General features: G+C 41.6%; 2 protein-coding genes across 10 annotated transcripts in view; one reads left to right on the top strand and one right to left on the bottom strand.

Moving 5' to 3' along the window:
• Positions 1-106: 106 nt before the first annotated feature.
• Positions 107-11,018, top strand: LOC106886953 (lanosterol 14-alpha demethylase). Its single transcript, XM_014940254.1, has 10 exons — positions 107-339; positions 1,047-1,145; positions 2,052-2,228; positions 3,726-3,852; positions 6,360-6,534; positions 6,723-6,842; positions 7,284-7,479; positions 8,083-8,178; positions 9,084-9,252; positions 9,913-11,018. The coding sequence occupies exons 1-10, from the start codon at positions 187-189 to the stop codon at positions 10,089-10,091; spliced, it is 1,491 nt and encodes a 496-aa protein (XP_014795740.1). The 5' UTR covers positions 107-186; the 3' UTR covers positions 10,092-11,018.
• A 311-nt stretch (positions 11,019-11,329) lies between these two features.
• AKAP9 (A-kinase anchoring protein 9) overlaps positions 11,330-16,888 on the bottom strand; it is a 120,539-nt gene continuing 114,980 nt past the window's right edge. For 8 of the 9 annotated variants that reach the window (XM_014940241.1, XM_014940245.1, XM_014940247.1 and 5 more), the window contains 6 exons: positions 16,420-16,620; positions 15,792-16,024; positions 14,680-14,765; positions 13,791-13,911; positions 12,569-12,708; positions 11,330-11,904 (listed from right to left, as the gene is read on the bottom strand). In XM_014940241.1, coding sequence (XP_014795727.1) covers positions 11,861-11,904; positions 12,569-12,708; positions 13,791-13,911; positions 14,680-14,765; positions 15,792-16,024; positions 16,420-16,620 — 825 coding nt within the window. In that variant the 3' untranslated portion in view covers positions 11,330-11,860. The remainder of the gene's footprint in view (positions 11,905-12,568; positions 12,709-13,790; positions 13,912-14,679; positions 14,766-15,791; positions 16,025-16,419; positions 16,621-16,888) is intronic. The other variant, XM_014940243.1, reaches the window with a different exon arrangement.

Here is a 16,888-nt window from a genome sequence, read left to right as displayed (position 1 = left end):
TCACAACCCGGCAGACGACGTCACCCCGCGGAGCGGCGGCCGCCGGTTGGCTCAGGCGCCGGCAATCGTCACATGGGCAGAGATCGGCCCAGCGCGGCGGTGGGCGTGGCCGGCGCGCGGTGCGGTGCCGTGCGGCGCGGCGCGTGCAGTCGCGCGACTGGCGGCGGCCCGTGGGGCGCTGAGGCGATGCTGAGCCTGACGGAGGTCGGCGGGTCCCTGCTGGAGCGGGTGGCCGTCGGCAGCCCCCTCTCGCTGGTGCTGGCCGCCTCCGCCTTCGCCCTGAGCCTCGGCTACCTGTTCCAGCTGGGTTACCGGCGCCACGTCGGGTCCGACCGAAAGGTGGGCGCTGGGGGCGGGGGAGGCGCGGCGCCTTAGGCTGGGGAGAGGCGGTGGGCCGGGGCAGGGCTCCCGGAGGGCTCCGCCAGCCTCCCGCCGAGGGGGTGGTCACGGCGGGGCGAGTGCCGGCAGATCCGGGCGACCTCCCGTCAGGGTACGACTGGGCCGGGGAGTGGCTAGCTCCTGGAGACCCCCTTCGCGGGGAGCGCACGGGAACGGGCGGCGAAGCGCCGGCGGGGCGGGAGCGTCCCCCGCAGCCTCCCCTGGAACGGTGTCCGGTGGGAACGGGGTCCCGCAGGGAGCGGAGGGGCTCAGGTTTTGTAGGAGCAAAGGCCGGGCCCGGCCCCGTCTCGTCAGTGCAGCTTTAAAATAAAGCTCCTACCGGCGTATGAAACTCGTTGCCAAACTGAGGTTGATGCTTTTGGGGGATTCTTTAACAAATCGTTTTGTTTCTGACTGCAGTATCTTTTTGCTTTGCTTTCAGAGGCGGGATAGCAAGAGTCTTAAGTGCATTAATTTTATTTTAATCTCTGCTTCTTTTAAACGTGGCTCACTGTTACTCTAAGAAAGTAAACAGTTGTCAAATGTTTGCCTTTTCACAAAAACCTTTAAATGAAACATGTATAAAGCCTCTCTGTGTTTATGTAAATGGACATGATTTTATTATTCTCTGAAGAAATGTCAGTACTTACTTTTCCTTTGTTCCTCAGAAATACCCACCTTATATTTCATCAAGCGTCCCTTTCCTTGGACATGCAATCGCGTTTGGAAAAAGTCCAATTGAGTTTTTGGAAAATGCTTATGACAAGGTATATTTTCCCACATGACTGGCTGAGCATATGCTAGAATATTTTTGTGTATCTGTTACGTTATCTTTGTAGAACCTGTTTAAAATAAGTTAATTCTCATTTCCTGTCTTGAATATGGAATGTAGTATGCAGAGTTGGCTCTGGTTTCTTCAGATCTCTTCACGTACATCGTTGTTAGAGGAATAGTGTTTTCTGAGATATGTCTTGTGTTTCATATTTTAAAAACTGTGTCTGTGTATTTGGGTAATGATCATAGCTGAATCACAAGTTAATTAAAAGCCATTTTCATGATGTTATTTCTTGCCTTAATTGGGAATTTTTAATCTCACTCTTTACTAATCTGTGACCAGGCTGGAATGTAGCTGACCACCTGCGTAGGCAATTTGATGCCTTTTAAGGCCCTTTCCAATGTTAAAAGGGCTGGTGTATAAAATCTTAGTAGGTTTTGTAGCATAACAGCCCCAAAGACATGGCCTAAGGCAGTAGAGCCTTTAATGATCCGTTTCACATTGTCTAAAACTTAAGCTTAAATCTTACCTTGGTTAACTTTAAGAAAACCAAATTTAGTCTGTGAAGGTCTGCTGGAGACGACCTTTGAACTTTGAAATCATATTTGTGCTATATGTGCTATAATCTCCCTGTTAGTTTTTGTAGTGTAATTGATCTTTTTTTTATGTTTTTTTAAAATGTACAAGAACATTTGTGTATGTTATATCATTAGATGTCACTAGTAAGTATATAGAGAACAGAATTTAAATGTGGCTTAAAATATTTGTATCTGTATTAAATCTCCAGACAATTCTTAGGAGAGTAAGTGATTTATGGAAGCACGTGCATAAAGAGATGCAGATTTAATGATTTGTGTTGTTCTTATTTAAAATAACCTGGTTTGTTTTTTTCTGTTAGTATGGACCTGTGTTCAGTTTCACTATGGTTGGCAAGACATTCACTTACCTACTGGGTAGTGATGCTGCTGCTCTACTCTTCAACAGTAAAAATGAAGATTTGAATGCAGAAGATGTATACTCTCGGTTAACGACACCAGTTTTTGGCAAGGGAGTTGCTTATGATGTGCCTAATATGGTATGTATTTTAAATATGAGTAGAGAAGTAGCATGATTTAAATTCTGAGTGGGCAGCCCTGCCTGAGCTTTTGTTCATTACACAATTCAGGCATATTGCAGCTAAATTGTCTCAGTTGGATAATCGGGACTGAAGATGTTTAGGTTACTTTACTACCTGGCCATTTGTCAGCGGATGCTATTTTTTGACCTTGAAAGCATCTAATCCAACCATAGAGGAAAACCTAATGAGTGAGTCTCTTTTCCCTTCCCTTCTAGCATGTCACTCACTGCAGTTTACTTTTGCCTTACAAACAACTTTAGGTCTTGCTGAGAGAGCTTTTGGGTGTGAAAATTTTTCATTTATGCCATGCCAAATCTAGATATAGGAGTATTAATTTGATAATTAGCACCACAAGGTTTGTCTTGCTCAGGTAAAAATCAGTCTGTGTATGTTTGCAGAATGCAGCCTGTGTGGGTCTGGAAGCACAGTGGCCGTGTCACGTGGCATTGTTTCCCAGCTGAGCGTAGGTTCCTTTCTTGTTTGTGCATGTTGTCTGGCACAACAGACTCTTAAACTGCAGAAGCCACATTTGAGGTGGACAGACTCCTGTCTCCATCAAGCTGGAGATGCGCTAGCGTGTGTACCCTCTGACAGACTGCTGGAGTCCCCTCCTCATTCTGAAGTTTCTAAGAAGTAACCTTTCTTCTTACGCCCTTTGTTTTGTGAATAACTTTATAGTACATGCAGAGCCCTTGGTGGGAAGGCAATTTTTGGTCTGTTGCTCATGGTATAGTGTAGATTTGCACTTAAAAATTCGTTGAATAATTTTCTGAGTAGATGTCCCGTCAATCTATTGAATAGTTCTCACCTAATAATGGACTTTTTACCAGTAGGTTTGTTAGCTAGGAGTCTATACAAAGAAAAGTCTATACAAGAATAAGTGAGAAGGATGTGAAACTCACCATTTTCCTAGGAAGCAGTTTGATTCCTGGGCAGTGATCAGAGGGCTTTGTAAAAGAAAGGTGCCTGTCTAGGCCAGAGTTAAGGTATCGCTGCGTCAGAGAAGACAGGCGTTCTGGGGGAGAGAAAGCAAGGAGGCCACGTAAGAAGGAGCACAGACTGAATCCAGACTTTGCACGGACAGGTCTGATTTACATTTGTGATTCTGTATCTCAAGTGCATTCCATATTGCAATCTTGAATGCTTCTTGTATCTTCAGGGATAAAGTTTAACAAAGATATTAAAATGATTTTTTGTTTTGGTACTGTAAAAGAGAGACTTACAGCTCCTTTGAGCTAATATTTTACTTGGATGTTACTAAACTTTTGCTTGAAGAACCACAAAGTTGAAAAATGGAATATTATCTATTGTTTAAATTTGAGTATCTGTTATACTCCGTGATCCTAATTTCTTTTTACTTCTGTATGTTCTTATAGTACAAATTATAGTACTTTGTTAATTACATTAATATGATGATCCTTGTACTGATTGCTTTTTCTGTCTTGGCTCCTCTAGGTGTTTTTGGAACAGAAGAAGATGCTCAAAACTGGGCTAAATATTGCCCAGTTTAAACAGCACGTATCTGTGATTGAAGGAGAAACAAAGGAATATTTCAAAGGGTGGGGAGAGAGTGGAGAGAAAAGTAAGCAAGATCAGATGCATTTTTTTTTCTCAGATTTTCTGGGAAGGAATGAAAGCCAATGCAGTATGTTTTTGTAAATGATTTACTGCAGTATTTAAAAAAATGAAAAATGACATAGGTAGTACTGTATGGAATATCAGAAGACATGTGCAAAGTAGATTTTGTTTAATCAAATTTAAGGCTATTGGAGAATAAATCTGCACAGAAAGTGATTGTCAGAAGCAAAGGCCTATCTTACTTTCGCTTTCTTAGTTGGCTAATAGTGAGCGTACCTGTTGCTTGGCTGAGTCGTGCTCATTTTGTATGAGTCAGGTCAGTGTAACCACCTCTTAGTCCCTAGGAAAAGATCCTGCTCCGATTTCCCAAAGCCTGTCAGATCTTAGCTCAGGGATCTTCTACACTGAAGAACTGCATCCTTGAAGCTGATACAGTTGGGTTAGTGATCTAAGTGGAATTATTTTATTTCCCACCAGTCTTTCCCAACTAACCTGCTAGACATAGCCCATTATTATTGTTGCAAGCCCACAGTGGCATAACGGTGTCAGAAATATTTTTTTTAAATATGTATTTAGAAAATAAATAAATATACAATGTTCATATATGTTGTGGTTTAACCCCAGCCAGCAACTAGGACCACACAGCTGCTCACTGACTCTCCCCTCAGTGAGGTGGGGAGAGAACTGGAGGACTAAATGTGAGAAAACTCATGGGTTAAGATAAAGACTCCCAGCTTCTTGCGCACTCCCAGCCCAGTGGCTGCGGTTTAAATTTGAGTATCTGTTATACTCCGTGATCCTAATTTCTTTTTACTTCTGTATGTTCTTATAGTACAAATTATAGTACTTTGTTAATTACATTAATATGATGATCCTTGTACTGATTGCTTTTTCTGTCTTGGCTCCTCTAGGTGTTTTTGGAACAGAAGAAGATGCTCAAAACTGGGCTAAATATTGCCCAGTTTAAACAGCACGTATCTGTGATTGAAGGAGAAACAAAGGAATATTTCAAAGGGTGGGGAGAGAGTGGAGAGAAAAGTAAGCAAGATCAGATGCATTTTTTTTTCTCAGATTTTCTGGGAAGGAATGAAAGCCAATGCAGTATGTTTTTGTAAATGATTTACTGCAGTATTTAAAAAAATGAAAAATGACATAGGTAGTACTGTATGGAATATCAGAAGACATGTGCAAAGTAGATTTTGTTTAATCAAATTTAAGGCTATTGGAGAATAAATCTGCACAGAAAGTGATTGTCAGAAGCAAAGGCCTATCTTACTTTCGCTTTCTTAGTTGGCTAATAGTGAGCGTACCTGTTGCTTGGCTGAGTCGTGCTCATTTTGTATGAGTCAGGTCAGTGTAACCACCTCTTAGTCCCTAGGAAAAGATCCTGCTCCGATTTCCCAAAGCCTGTCAGATCTTAGCTCAGGGATCTTCTACACTGAAGAACTGCATCCTTGAAGCTGATACAGTTGGGTTAGTGATCTAAGTGGAATTATTTTATTTCCCACCAGTCTTTCCCAACTAACCTGCTAGACATAGCCCATTATTATTGTTGCAAGCCCACAGTGGCATAACGGTGTCAGAAATATTTTTTTTAAATATGTATTTAGAAAATAAATAAATATACAATGTTCATATATGTTGTGGTTTAACCCCAGCCAGCAACTAGGACCACACAGCTGCTCACTGACTCTCCCCTCAGTGAGGTGGGGAGAGAACTGGAGGACTAAATGTGAGAAAACTCATGGGTTAAGATAAAGACTCCCAGCTTCTTGCGCACTCCCAGCCCAGTGGCTGCGGCGGTGGTGTGAGGAGCAGAAAAGGCCTTGAGTGCTAGCAACAGCCAAAACCACAGTGTGCCATCAACGGCATTTTCATCTCAAATCCAAAACGTAGCACTCACCAGCTGCTAGTAAGAAAGTCAAGTCTGTCGAGGCTGAAACCACAGTATCATACTTAAAAAATCAATAATAAGTATAAATTGTATTTAAAAATATAGTATATTATAAAGTATATAATTTCTAAATATATAGTTATGTAATATAGTTAAATATAAAATTATATATTATCATATTAAGATGTATACATTTTATTATTTATAAATAATTCAGTGACCAGCAAAACTAACTGGTTTCCCATGGATTTGGTTTTCAAGGCTAAGGTTTTTTTGACTTCTTTTGTATTTATTAAGGATTGAGTTTGTGCTGCATGGCTTACTCTGGAAGAATTAGTAGCTCTCCCATAGTAATTTCTAGAAAAAAATACCTTAGAAAAAAGTTGTTGAAATGGATGATGATTTTAAAAAGTTGTTTGAAGACAGACCTGATAGACACAAAGAACTTTAAAATTAGATGCTTCATTCTTCTAGTAAAGCAATCTAAAACTCTATTTAAAATTACTCATCTATATCCAGTTGCTTATTTTTCTTTTCTACAAAATAAACAATGACTTTAAAACATAACATATCACGTGAAATGCATCTTCAGTAATATTTTTGAAATCTTTCCTCAGACCTCTTTGAAGCACTTTCAGAGCTTATCATTTTGACAGCGAGTCATTGCTTACATGGGAAAGAAATCAGAAGCTTGCTGAATGAGAAAGTGGCTCAGCTGTACGCCGATTTGGATGGGGGTTTTACTCACGCTGCTTGGCTTCTGCCAGGTTGGCTGCCTCTACCGAGCTTCAGGTACCAGAAACAACAGATGAAGCAGCTGAAGTATTTTATGTAAACAACTTTGTTGTTTGGGCTCTTCACACACACACACACACCCCATTTCTTGTTTGAAAGCTATTCTAGATGACCAAATAAATCCTCATAAGCATTTTATGTGCTACTTTATATAAAGTTGCTAATCAAAGTGTTTTCAATTGCAGACGTCGAGATCGAGCACACAAGGAAATAAAGAATATTTTCTACAAGGTTATTCAGAAACGTCGAAAGTCTGAGGAAAAGGAGGATGACATGCTCCAAACTCTACTTGATGCTTCATACAAGTAAGCCAAGGGTTTGAAGACTTGTCATTTATAGATGCTTAATGCTCTGAGCTCTGCAGTTAAAGCTATTTACCAAAAAGTAAGAACTGTTCCCTTATGTTCTGAATTGGTTTTGTTGCTGTCAATTGGTACTAGCTGTATTCTTACAAACAGCTTAAAAACTACTTGCAAATGGTTATTCAGATTTCTGAGATTTTTCATTAGTGGCCACGAGGCTGCTTCCTTTCTTTGCTGGCTCTTCAGTAATGATTTTCTTTAAGGCTCCTGGAGCCTCCTCTCTCCCTCTGTTCTCCCTTCCCCCGACCCCTAGATCTTTGGCTGCCCCATTTAGGGTAGGCAACAAAAGAGAAGAAGGACAAAGAAGTACATTAGAAGAAATTGTAAACACTGTAACTGGAAAGCTGATCAAATGAAGCTCTAACGTGACACCTTTCACCCTAGGGATGGCCGTCCGCTGACTGATGACGAAATAGCTGGGATGCTAATTGGGTTGCTGCTGGCAGGACAGCACACCTCCTCCACCACCAGCGCCTGGCTGGGCTTCTTCATCGCCAGAGACAAATCGATACAAGAACAGTGCTACGCAGAACAAAAAGCAGTTTGTGGGGATGACTTGCCACCATTAACTTACGACCAGGTTTGTATTTTACATTATTCCTGCTGCGTATTTTTATACTTTTAGATGCTTATTGAAAACTAAAAAACCACCCCCCAGAAAATGAACAAATGTGAAATATAGTCATATGCTTTGTGTTAGGATCACAATCTAGCAGGGTCACTGTAACAACACTGTTTGCCAATATATCTAATACAGTTCCTCCATCTCTTCTTCTCCAAGTAAATTTTTAGCTTGCTACTTTTTTTTTTAATCAGTATTCATCAAAGAAATTACAGTTCCTACTATGTCTCTTTAAGAAATTATAGTTCTGTAGAGGAGGAAGATCCTCATTCACATTGAGGAAAGGAATGCAGCAGTGCGACCTTGTAAGTAGGCATCAGAAAACACTTGTGAGACAGATCCGTAAGGAACTAGTTGTATTTGATTGCACTGCTCAGAGATTTCCTTAATTGAATCAAATATAACAAAAAGAAATTATCGGGGTGGGTCATGTAAATATGAGCTGCTTACTCTGATATTTTTTTTTTTCTAAATGTGTTTTTAAATGGTATAAAATACTATTTTGTTTGTGTTGAATAAACTTTGCTATGTTTTGACATACATTTTTCTCTGCACTTTCAGCTCAAGGATCTCAGTTTGCTGGACCGCTGCCTGAAAGAAACTTTAAGGCTTCGACCTCCTATAATGACCATGATGAGAATGGCCAAAACTCCCCAAGTGAGTTCACTTGTTGGAGCTGGAAAAGGCGGGGGGGTTGTCCTGGGGGCAGAAGGGAAAACAGGAGCGAGCGGTGTTTGCTGGCAGGGATGACAGCTAATGGCAGCCTGGGTAGATAGCAGTGGGAGTGCAGCTGGTGTTGACTGAGGAAAGCAATTAGCATCTTGAACTTGGTAGCGGTTACCCTCACCTGGAGTTATTTGTATCCAGTTTTGGACCCCTCTGACCCTTGGCAATCAAGATGTTGATGAAGTGGAGCTTGCAGAGGGCCACCAAGACAGTCAGGGGGTGCACCACCTGTCCTGTGAGGAGACGCTGAGGGAACAGGCGTTGTTCAGCCAGGAGAAGGGAAGGCTTTGGGGGGACACAGTAACATCCATGTGCAGTGTTGTTCAGCGAAACCGACCCTTTCTTGTAGCTCACAGTCTCACTTAAGCTTCTTCTGGTGCTACCATTTAGAGATGCGTGTTGTTTGCAGGTATTTTTAGTAGCTATCTTGGAAAAATTGGCTTGCACTTAATAATGGTACAGGCCAGGAAAATCTGAAAGAAAACTTGCTTTTTGTACAAATAAGTCAGATAAGTCAATTCTTTAAACTAATATCCCTCCCATGACAAATGATTTCAATGAATTTGAAGTTCATTAACTTTTTTTAAAAACCTCTTTCAGTAGAATGGCCAGCCTTGTTCAAGCAGCTGAAAGGTTCCTGCAACTACTTGACTGTTGTGCCCCTTACATGTAAACCAATAAACTATTAAGCTGCATTATTTTTAAGCGAGCTTAGCCAAAAATCTCTTTTGAAATTCAAGCCTCAGGATGTAGCACTTCACGTAATACTTTCAAACGAAAAATGGAGAACTTTTGTGACATGCCAGGGGGGGTGCGTCTTGTCTCTTCTCTTGCAGACTGTTGCTGGATATAATATTCCCCCCGGCCATCAGGTCTGTGTGTCGCCCACCGTTAACCACAGGCTCAGGGACTCCTGGAAGGATGCTCTAGAGTTCAAGCCTGACCGGTATCTCCAAGATAACCCAGCCGGCGGAGAAAAATTTGCCTATGTTCCCTTTGGCGCTGGTAAGAAAGCACAGCCCCTTCCTGGGCCATTGTGTACTGAAGTGGCTCCTGCTGGTCGTCTCGCACAGCGCTTCCCCCCTCCCCAGCGCCTGGGGATGCATTTTTTTCTTTCTATTGCTGCCTGAAAGTTTTCTTAGTGTGAAAGTGCTGTGGAAAGAATGCAGTCCATAGCTGTGCGTTAGTAGTAGCTGGATAGCGTAGCAATCAAACCAGCTTTTTTGGTCAGCATGTGTGGTATTTGACACAAGTCTTCTGAAGGGCAGCTAAAGCCCTGGTAATACATCGGTTTAAGGCAGAGCAGAAATCTGCCTAGAGTCATAACTACCCAAACAGTTTGAAAACATCATTGCAATACGGTTATAGTTGGTATCTTTTCTCACTGTTGTAAATGCTTCTTTGGTGATACATAAATTAACACTTTCTGGTGAGGCCAGAACAACACAATCATCTCATTCAAATTACTTTGTCTGTTTTATGCAGTGACAGCTTAGAAACACAAGACTTTGGTGTTAGTAACGGTGTGGGTGCTGCATCAGAGCCCGCCTTGTTTAGAAAGGAAAGCAGCAATTACGGTCTGCATAAAATTTTTAAAGGCAGCTTGTTCTCAAAGGTGATCTAGTAACTAAGTATTCTAATTGCTTCTTATGGCTTTCCTTATAGGCCGCCACCGCTGCATTGGAGAAAACTTTGCTTATGTTCAGATTAAGACTATTTGGTCTACTTTGCTTCGTTTGTATGAATTTGATCTCATCAATGACTATTTTCCAACTATAAATTATACAACAATGATACACACACCTAACAACCCCATTATCAGATACAAGAGGAGGTCGCTGTAAATTCTGGAGCTGAAACCTTACCTGTGTAAGTTGTGTAAACAGACAGTCAAAGTGAGTGATGGATGGAAACTCTTGCATCTCCTGTTAGGAAAGCAACAATAATCTACCAACTGCAAAGTCTTTGCATCTATTTCTCATTGCGTTTTTACAGAAAGTGTCTTTTCTATTGGTGTAACACGTTTAAGGTGCATGCCAGCTCTTTAAGATGAAGAAGTCAGTCATTTCTAGAAATGCACTCTTTGCTTATGAAAAATAACGGAAGATTACTTTTCCCCAGATAAGGAGGGGTAAGACCATGTCCCTTACCTCTGTGTGCAGTTACAGTAAATCCCTCAGGGAACAGGCACCGAGGGGGAAGGGAGGTGGTGATGCCCTGCTCCTGATCGTTGTGGTTCTGCTTGGAGCAAACTAGGCATGGTCTTGGCTAATACTTGGCAGTGCCCACATACCTATTGAAAGAGGAGTTACTGTACAGCTGAGCAGTGGCAGACTCCAAAAAGTCCCTGGAGGAGTCTTTTCTGAGAACACATGATTTAAATGTCTAACTTGAAGCAGCTGTAGAATGCTTAGGTTCAGAAAGCAACAAGTAATTTTCTAAACATTTCTGAAAGCAGTGAATCTCTGAAAGCTTGATATGTGTGAAAGTAACAATATGATGATACAAGCAACATTAATTTTGTAAATAACATGTTTGTGTATAAAATGGTCACAAATGAAGTGAAATAGCTGAATGTTGTCCCCTCTTGTACTGATTCATGCAAGATTGTTAACTGGTGTTTGGTTCAGGAGTGGTGATGATAAATGGTAACAAGCTCTTTGAATTAAATTTATAAACAAGCCTCTTGTAGAAGTTTTCTGTGCTCAACCCTGGCAATTCTGAGAAGCTTTTGTAAGTACATTTGTAATAAACTAACTTTTTTCCTGTGAGTACGAAGTCAGTCATGCAAAGAGCTCCCCCCTTCATCAGTGCTCACTGTAGTGAGGGCTTTGCCCTGTCTTTCCTGTTCTAAACTCGGGTGCGATGTCTAAAACCTTGTGTTTGTATCAGTTACAGCAACCAAGGGAGTGCAGTATCTTCCCTTCCAGCCCTGTACGATGTGACCAGCGTGCAGGAAAAGGGGCCTATACCTGTCCTCTCTTCTCACTAGTAGCAGCCTTTTGGAATCTGTAAAAAGTAAAGCTGCAGCCACCAGAAGCAGGAGGAAGGGTGTGAATAAAGGAGGGGTTCTTGAGGCCAGTTAAAAGCATGAAGTCATCTTTATTTCAGTACTTTGACAAAATACCCATAAAATTCAAAACTTCTACCATTACAAAAATAGGTCTCTACAAGTGATATTCTGTCTGCACTGCCAGTAGCAAATATTACGAGTCGTAACTTCAGTAGCCTTGCCAGAAAAAGTGCAAGTAAACTTTGCTGAATGTTGCTCAATTTCACCAATGCACAAGTTTCATCTTCGCACCCTTTTGATAAATACACACTTCATAAGTTAATCATTTAAATTAGCGTTCCACAAATATACATGTAATTTAATGGGGGGCAGGGGGATTGGTTTTGGGTTTTTTTTCTTCTTTGTTTTTGTTTCTTTGAAGACAAAGTGCCTATATACACAAACCACTGTCTGCGTGGGTGTGCCAGGATGGAACAGCGTGCAGTTGTCCAGCTGTGTTCATATTGGTCCCACAATATACACATCATACAACAGCACAGGAAGAGCACAGGTTTGCAGAAGGCAATCCCTTAACACCACTGCCAGTGACGGAGGGTGGTATTATCTCCTCGCACCAACGTGCAACTGAGTGTACGAAGTTGACCCTGTAAGAGGGAGAAAGAGTTTCGTCACGATTACTTGGAATGAGCAGATGAGGATTCACCAATGACGTGTTATTTAGATGAAGAAGTGTGAAATCTCGTAAGAACAAAACTCCCTCAAATGATGGATTTTATGCTGAAGTAAGACTTTTAATGCAGTAACTGCAAAAATTGAATTTGATAAAGTACAGCCCATTGATCTGACAATTTTATTGATGCATTCCTTTTATAGCACAAAAACAACCCACATCATCTGTGGGACAAAAAGGCTGTAACTTCTGTAATCAAAGTGGTAGGAGAAGAAAGTGCCCTTGTGCTCCCACTCAATCTCCTGCGTATGTTTTTCTCCATCTAGCTTAAAATCTTAGTAAGATGCTAACTGACTACTCGCTGCACATTTAGTAAAGATCAGGGAAAGTTAGTGTGTTACCAATAAACTCAAAATCTGTAATTAAAGCACTCTGGTCTGTCTCTCTTCAAAGAATTTTACTGTTATCTTTTTAATGAGCTTTTTGTTACAGCTCAGAATAGCCTCTTGTTTAAGGCTGAAAATGCCTAAAATCAAAGATGTTTGTGCTGTATCTCTGAGATACAATGTGGAACATTCCAACGTGGAACCCTGCCTTGTGCCAGACAGTAGCCACAGGGCAGATGGCCTGACCCTCACCTGACTGCACGCTGCCCAGCCTCCTCTGCAGGGCCTCCAGCCGGTGGATGTAATCTGTTAGAGCTCTTTCAGGATCGTAGTTCTGCAGCTGAGAGCAGGTGAAAGAGACGGGGTTTATATCGGTGTGCACACTGTGGAACCTAGGGGCAGACGAACATGCATGGTTTTACAAAGCAAATTCAAAGTATCAGCAGATGTAGCAAAATACTGTAAGTAGGGACACCTTACTGCCTGCACGTCCCTCTTGTGGGAGCTGGCACATCATACCCATTGAACCTCTCTGCCGTTTCTTGCCCAAGCCACCAAACTGCCTTGCCCAGAGAAACCACTGCCCCATGGCCATTTCTTTCTACTGCACCTGATCTGTTGCTGCATTTTTCTGGGAAAAAGACTGACCAGCAAATTCCTGCTGAGACTGTAGCAGAAGCCATCGTAGACTCATGTTTGCTTTTCTATTAAGAAGCTTGTGTGAACAAGGACACAGCCATTTTTACAGGATTCTGTCTCTCTTCATTACTTTCTATAAGCAAAAGTCAAAAGTGGCTAAAATAGTTGAACATTTTTTCTACGTGAACTGCTATGGTTGCCACAAACTAAGATTACAAATATTGAGGTGATTTATATAAAAATAAAGATCCAAACTGGCAAGAATCTGGTATTCCCTAAAGCTCAAGAGCCCACAACCCCATATGAAGTAATCAAAGGCTGATGGCACACCTAAAAACCTTGCCTTTGGTGAAAAACACCTGTTTTCGGTGGCATCTGATTCACTAATGCCTCTAGTACAGCCAACCAGAAGGGTTTAACCAAGGACAGGCAGTGGAGCTACCAAGCAGCTCCCATCCACGCTGTAGCCCTGAGGTGGCGGGTCATTCCTCCTCCCAGCCCACAGGGGCCAGACGACCCTCCCCAGCCACAGCGAGCGGGCTCGGCAACAGGGCCCGGGCTCAACAGAGGCGGGGAAATGCAGCTCCATCCAGTCACGTACCACCAGAGCCAAGATTACGACACCAATCAGACAGCAGAAGCCTGCAAGCTTTGGCCTGGCTCAGGTGATGAGCAAAGGCTCCCTGAAGGCCTGAGATGTAATTCATTATGTAGCCTTAGAAAAAGTTTAAAACCTTACAGCATCAAAGATCACAAACCTTAGCGGTAAGCACTGATGCATTCATTTAGTTAAACAGTGTACTAACAGAAAGTAATAAACTAAAATAAAACGTACTTATGTTGAAAGTTCACAGGAGAACTAGGAGACCCCATGTCTGACCTGGATCTGTAGGAATGCCTTTGTTCTCCATAAGGATCCACGCCACCAGAGAACGAATCGGGTCGTAATTCATTACCTAGAAAAATAAAAAGCAATGTTTTGAGAACTGATAAAAGTAACACTTTTTGCCCTTTACTTGGGATCTCAAATGTGAGTTTTTCTGTTTGCCTCTCACAAAAATGGTGTTTAACAAATGCAGACACTTTTCGACTGCGTCAGAGAAAACCAGGGGTGAAACCCCAGCCTCACTGATGCTAATGAGAAAACCCTCACAGCCCGAGCAGGATGAGCTTTTAGTGCAGATCCAGATAACCAGGAATTAATACAGAAGCTTCTGATTCTCCTTTGGCTCCTACCAAAAAGCAAAGAGAAAACCAGATTTCCCAAACTTTAAGCTATAACAAAAGAACGACAGGCTTTTGTTCTGAGGAAAAGGCTGGGGAGGCCTGGTCAACAGGCCCTGTCACCGCTGCAAGGGGAGCTGTAATTACTACGATTCCTCTGCGTCCCCTCTCAGAGCTGGCGGTGTGGGTCTCTTACAAGTAACCCAATGACATCGCCAAAATTGTTTTTGGAAACACACTCCACTGGAAAAAGCTGCCCTATTTTTTTTAACCCCACCCACAATGGAGCAAAACAAGACTGAAGAGAAAGCAAATAGATTAGTGTCTGTGCTGAGCACGGCAGAACCCTGAAAATTAGCTTAATCCAAGCAATTGCAGCAAATGGAAGGGGGAACAGCACCCCATTCATCCCACATGAGGAAAATACAAATAAAAACCACCTCCATTAAGCAGTGACTTGTGAATACTATTTTTTCAGTCATTACCGGACTATGATTTACCTGTGTTCTGGCTAAAGACATCCCTATTGATAATTAGTAGACCAGAACCCGTAACTCTCTGCCATCGACGAACCAGGAACTTCATCCTGCATTTCAAATTAAAAAACAAAACAAAACAAAACCCTTCAGGACAAAGTAGTCTGCTAAAAATAATCCACTGCTTGTATTCTAGAAGGCATAAGAATTTCTTGAACACCAAGCGAAATTAATGGATGGGCATCTAAAAACATATCAAGTAGGATCAAGAGGATCAAGAAGAAAACATCCTTATATACATCCCTGAGAAAAATATTTTGTCCAAATATGCTTTCAGCTTCACCTCTGCAATTTCAGTGATTCCAGGGGCGCTGCATAAGTCCAAGCAGACAGCAAATGGCTCAAGCACCTCAACTATGGGGCATCAGCATTTTAAAATCGTAATAAATAAGACTTTTTGCCCTGTCACATCCCCAAAATTGTAACCGCAGAGCGCCATGAGTAAAAGCCTCGCTTACAACAGGCATATGAATAGTTCCTTGAATTTCTACTACACACAAGCCCCAGATCAATAGCAAGCACAACTAGTTGGCGGTTCAAACCCTTGTGAAGAAGGTCTGCTAGCAACATGGCAGTACTATGTAGTAATGACCTTCACCTGTTCTTCTTCATCTATTCCTACCCATCCTCAGTCTGAGACCTAAAGTCTTGTGAATTCGAAGGACTACCCAGATGGATAAAATTAGTTCATTAATCTGTATTTTACTTACATGTAAGAATTTAACTTTTAAAGGAAATTAAGTTGCAGAAAATACCTTTGTAAATAAATGCATACGCTAGCATTGCTAGTCTTTTTTTTTCTAATGACAACTTTATCCAATACACTCCATCTTTGATTGATTATCAGATACAGATCGATTTTCAACTACAAGCAGACTGCTTATTCCTATTACAGATTTTACCTATGCTTTGCTCAACTTGTCACCCTACACAGTATCTACTATAGTCACAACTACAAAAGAAGTCTAATTTAAAGAGGATAGAACACGACAAATTCTTGTTTCCACTAGAGCACTAGAAAAATATACATTAAACTGCAGTCACATCTGTTTGAAATCTAACTTCCTCCAGTTTACCTTGAAATTGCGACGGACACTCTGACTGCAGAGCGAAATCTTGTAAAGCCCTTGGAATGGTGTGTGATGATTTCAAGGTCTGTGTAGGAAGGCTGCCCACCCATTCGTGCAATGAGGGCCAGCGTGGCTTCTTCACACTCCTGGAATCCGCCTAGTAACAGGAGCAAATATTTTTTCTGATATATGAGAGCCTTCCGGAAGCTCTCTGCTCGTAGGTATTTGCCATAAATTCTCTGCAAAAAGGAAAAAAAAAAACACGCCTCATAAGCTCTGAGAATTAGTACAATTCTAATACTTTTGACATCATGAATCCTACAGCATTACTGTGGTTACGCATTTCTTGGCATCATGGAGAAGACTGTACTGCTGCACACACTAGTTGAATGCAGCTTCATAATTTGAGGATGACCTGAGAAGCAAGAAATAGAGCACACACAAAAGGATAACATAGGTGCTTACATATTCTTTGGGAGAAAAACTACAAGCCAGGTATCCAAGGATGAAAATTCTTAAACCGAATTAATACCTGTTTACTTAGAATAAGCAGAGTGAACGCAATGAAAATTAGGCCCAAATCAAAATGAAAAAAGCAGCTGCAGTTATTGTGTGGGCAACACATTTTTCTTACCCTTAAAACAGCATTTTCAGAATCTGATCCCAGTTCTCCGAGGAAAGCTTCGCTCCTGAGCTCTGCTCTCAGCTTGGAGAGTTCCGCATCAGCTTGCTTCAAACATTTCTGCAGTGACAGCTTTTCTCTGTTCCAAATTTCCTTCTCAGAGGCAACAAGAGTATCGATATTAACTCCAACATCCAATGAGTGTCTAGAAGACTGAAGACGAAGGAAATCAAATTTGAATCACACAGTTTTTTTGTCATTCTAGTCATTGGTTTGGTGGAAAGCTCATAAAATTACTGAGAGAAAAACAACCCACTGATGGGATTTGACGCTGCCCTTGCATCCTAACACCTTAGGTAAGTGAGTTTAGGAGCCTAATCAATGTCCTAGAAAAATACTGTTCCCCCCCCCCAAAAAAAAATAAAAAAAAAATCCCCTCATTGGATCATATCAGCTTCATGATGTTGAAGCCATCTGGTCT

This window comes from Calidris pugnax, unplaced genomic scaffold, assembly GCF_001431845.1.
Source record: "Calidris pugnax isolate Ruff unplaced genomic scaffold, ASM143184v1 scaffold76, whole genome shotgun sequence".
In the NCBI taxonomy this organism is placed as follows: domain Eukaryota; kingdom Metazoa; phylum Chordata; class Aves; order Charadriiformes; family Scolopacidae; genus Calidris; species Calidris pugnax.
This window is presented reverse-complemented; position numbering and strand designations above follow the sequence as displayed.